Source organism: Pteropus vampyrus, unplaced genomic scaffold, assembly GCF_000151845.1.
Source record: "Pteropus vampyrus isolate Shadow unplaced genomic scaffold, Pvam_2.0 Scaffold1, whole genome shotgun sequence".
Lineage (NCBI taxonomy): Eukaryota > Metazoa > Chordata > Mammalia > Chiroptera > Pteropodidae > Pteropus > Pteropus vampyrus.
The window spans coordinates 20,215,985-20,217,905 of NW_011888782.1; the positions used below are offsets into that span (position 1 = coordinate 20,215,985).

Here is a 1,921-nt window from a genome sequence, read left to right on the forward strand (position 1 = left end):
TTACCTGGATGTTCACCTCCACTCAGGCCCACCTACGGTCTCCACACAGCAGCCAAGTTATCTGTCCAAACTGTAAATCAGATCACACCACTCATCTGTATAAGACTGCATCGGCTTCCCACTGCACATCCACTAAAATAGTACCCGTCCCCAAGGTCTGCAGGCGCCCCCCACCCCACCGTGTGGCCTGTCCCCTGTCCCCTCTGACCTCATCTCCCTCCACAGTCACTCCTGACCAGCCCCACCAGCCTCCTCATTTCTCTTGAACCTCTAAGCCTTTCTCATATTCCCTTCTTTGCCCCTGACACCCCCTCCTTCTGGAACACTCTTCCCTCTATGCTCAGTGTGGTCAGCTCTTTCTCACCCTTTAGGCCCTCTCTGACCTCCAGATGAAACCGTCCTTCCCACTCACAGACTCTACCCCATAACCCGTGTCTTTCCTCCCCAGTGCTCAGCACCAGCTGTGATCGACCCCCGTTTATATATTTGTTTATTGTCGGTCTCCTCCCAGTCGTCTCCCAGAAGCTTGTTCTTGTTCAGTTTGCTGATGCCCAGAAGAACACCTGGTCCAAGGTGTAGCTGGAGTTGGTGGGAGGGGGAAGATGGATTCCTGGCCCCTCTGCTACTCTCTCACAGAACCACCTGGCACTTCTGGGGTCTGCTTTGTGACCTCCTGGAGCTGACTATCCTGCTCTGAACTCTTGTCTGTCCTTTAGGCCTGTGCCCACCGCTGGAAGAACATCTACTACGAAACAGACCACATCCTGCCCCACGGCTTCTGTTACATCATCCCGTCCAACCTCCAGGCCAAAGGCAGGACGCTGATCCCTTGCTATGAAGGTGAGTGCTTTCGATTCTCCTCCATCCTCTCTCCACGTTGTGCCATAACCCCCAGCCCATCTCCACGTCCCCCAGCTGTCCAAACCCTTAACAGGAGGGCAGCATGTGTCCGCAGATGGCCTCTTGGTGCTGGAGGCTCTGCCCAGGTAATGAGGAGGGTGAGAAGCGGCCAGCGGTTCCAGGCCCTGTCCAGCCTCGTCCATTTCTGCCACAGAGCCCACAGTGCTTATCAAGCTTATTGAAGTCTCACAGACGGAAATTCACCAAACCTCAGCCAAACGGTCAGACAGAACTTGGTTTCCTGGCACTGCCGGATACTGTGCAACCTCGGGAAACTTGCTCTCTCTGGGCCTCAGTTTCCTCACCTGGAAATTCAGAGGTTGGTTCAGATGGTCTCCATGGTGCTGTGTAGCTCCCGCATGGACACAAGGCTCCCGAGACAGCTCCTGAGACAGCTCCTGGCCACACCCATGGACAGATGTCCTGAGGCAGGGGCCAGAAAAGACCCAGGATTCAGTTTTCATAACATCTACTGTCTGACTTTCCTCCTTTCTTCCATGCACCCTGTCAGATGCTTGAGAATTGGATGCATCCTCAGAAAAGTTTTAAGAGCCCCTCACCAAGGGATACCTGGGGGTCTTGGAAGGAAAATATGTTTGCTAAGCCTCCCTGTTTAAAATCTTCAAACGCCTGGGCACTGGGGGCCATTGAGGTGATTATTATTTAGCTCAGTCAAATTTGACTGTAAAGATTCAGAAAATGGCTGTCATTTTCTTCAGTTTTATAGCTTTTAGGCTTAGGTTTTCTTAGCCTAATTTTGAGTGAGCTAGAACCTCTTCTTCTCTAAGTGCTGACTGTTTATATTTTAATTCTCCCCCTGATTTGGATAGACTTCTTCACTGGCCTGTGCCCTCATTTCCTTTGGGCCTCTCTGGGTTTTTCCAGGTTTCAAATTTTGTGGCCTGCAAATGGGTTCTGAGAAATGCCATCTGGACACATGCATTGTCTGCCTTGTGGAGGGCCCTGCAGGCCCTGAAGGGGACTCAGGTGGCCCTAGCAGGGTGTTCTGTGAAATGGCCCT

At 52.2% G+C, this 1,921-nt stretch overlaps 1 protein-coding gene across 1 annotated transcript in view; it reads left to right on the forward strand.

Moving 5' to 3' along the window:
- Window positions 1–1,921, forward strand: part of ITGA9 (integrin subunit alpha 9) — a 281,374-nt gene that overhangs the window by 10,918 nt on the left and 268,535 nt on the right. Inside the window, exon 4 of the mRNA XM_023525395.1 lies at window positions 717–840. Coding sequence (XP_023381163.1) covers window positions 717–840 — 124 coding nt within the window. The remainder of the gene's footprint in view (window positions 1–716; window positions 841–1,921) is intronic.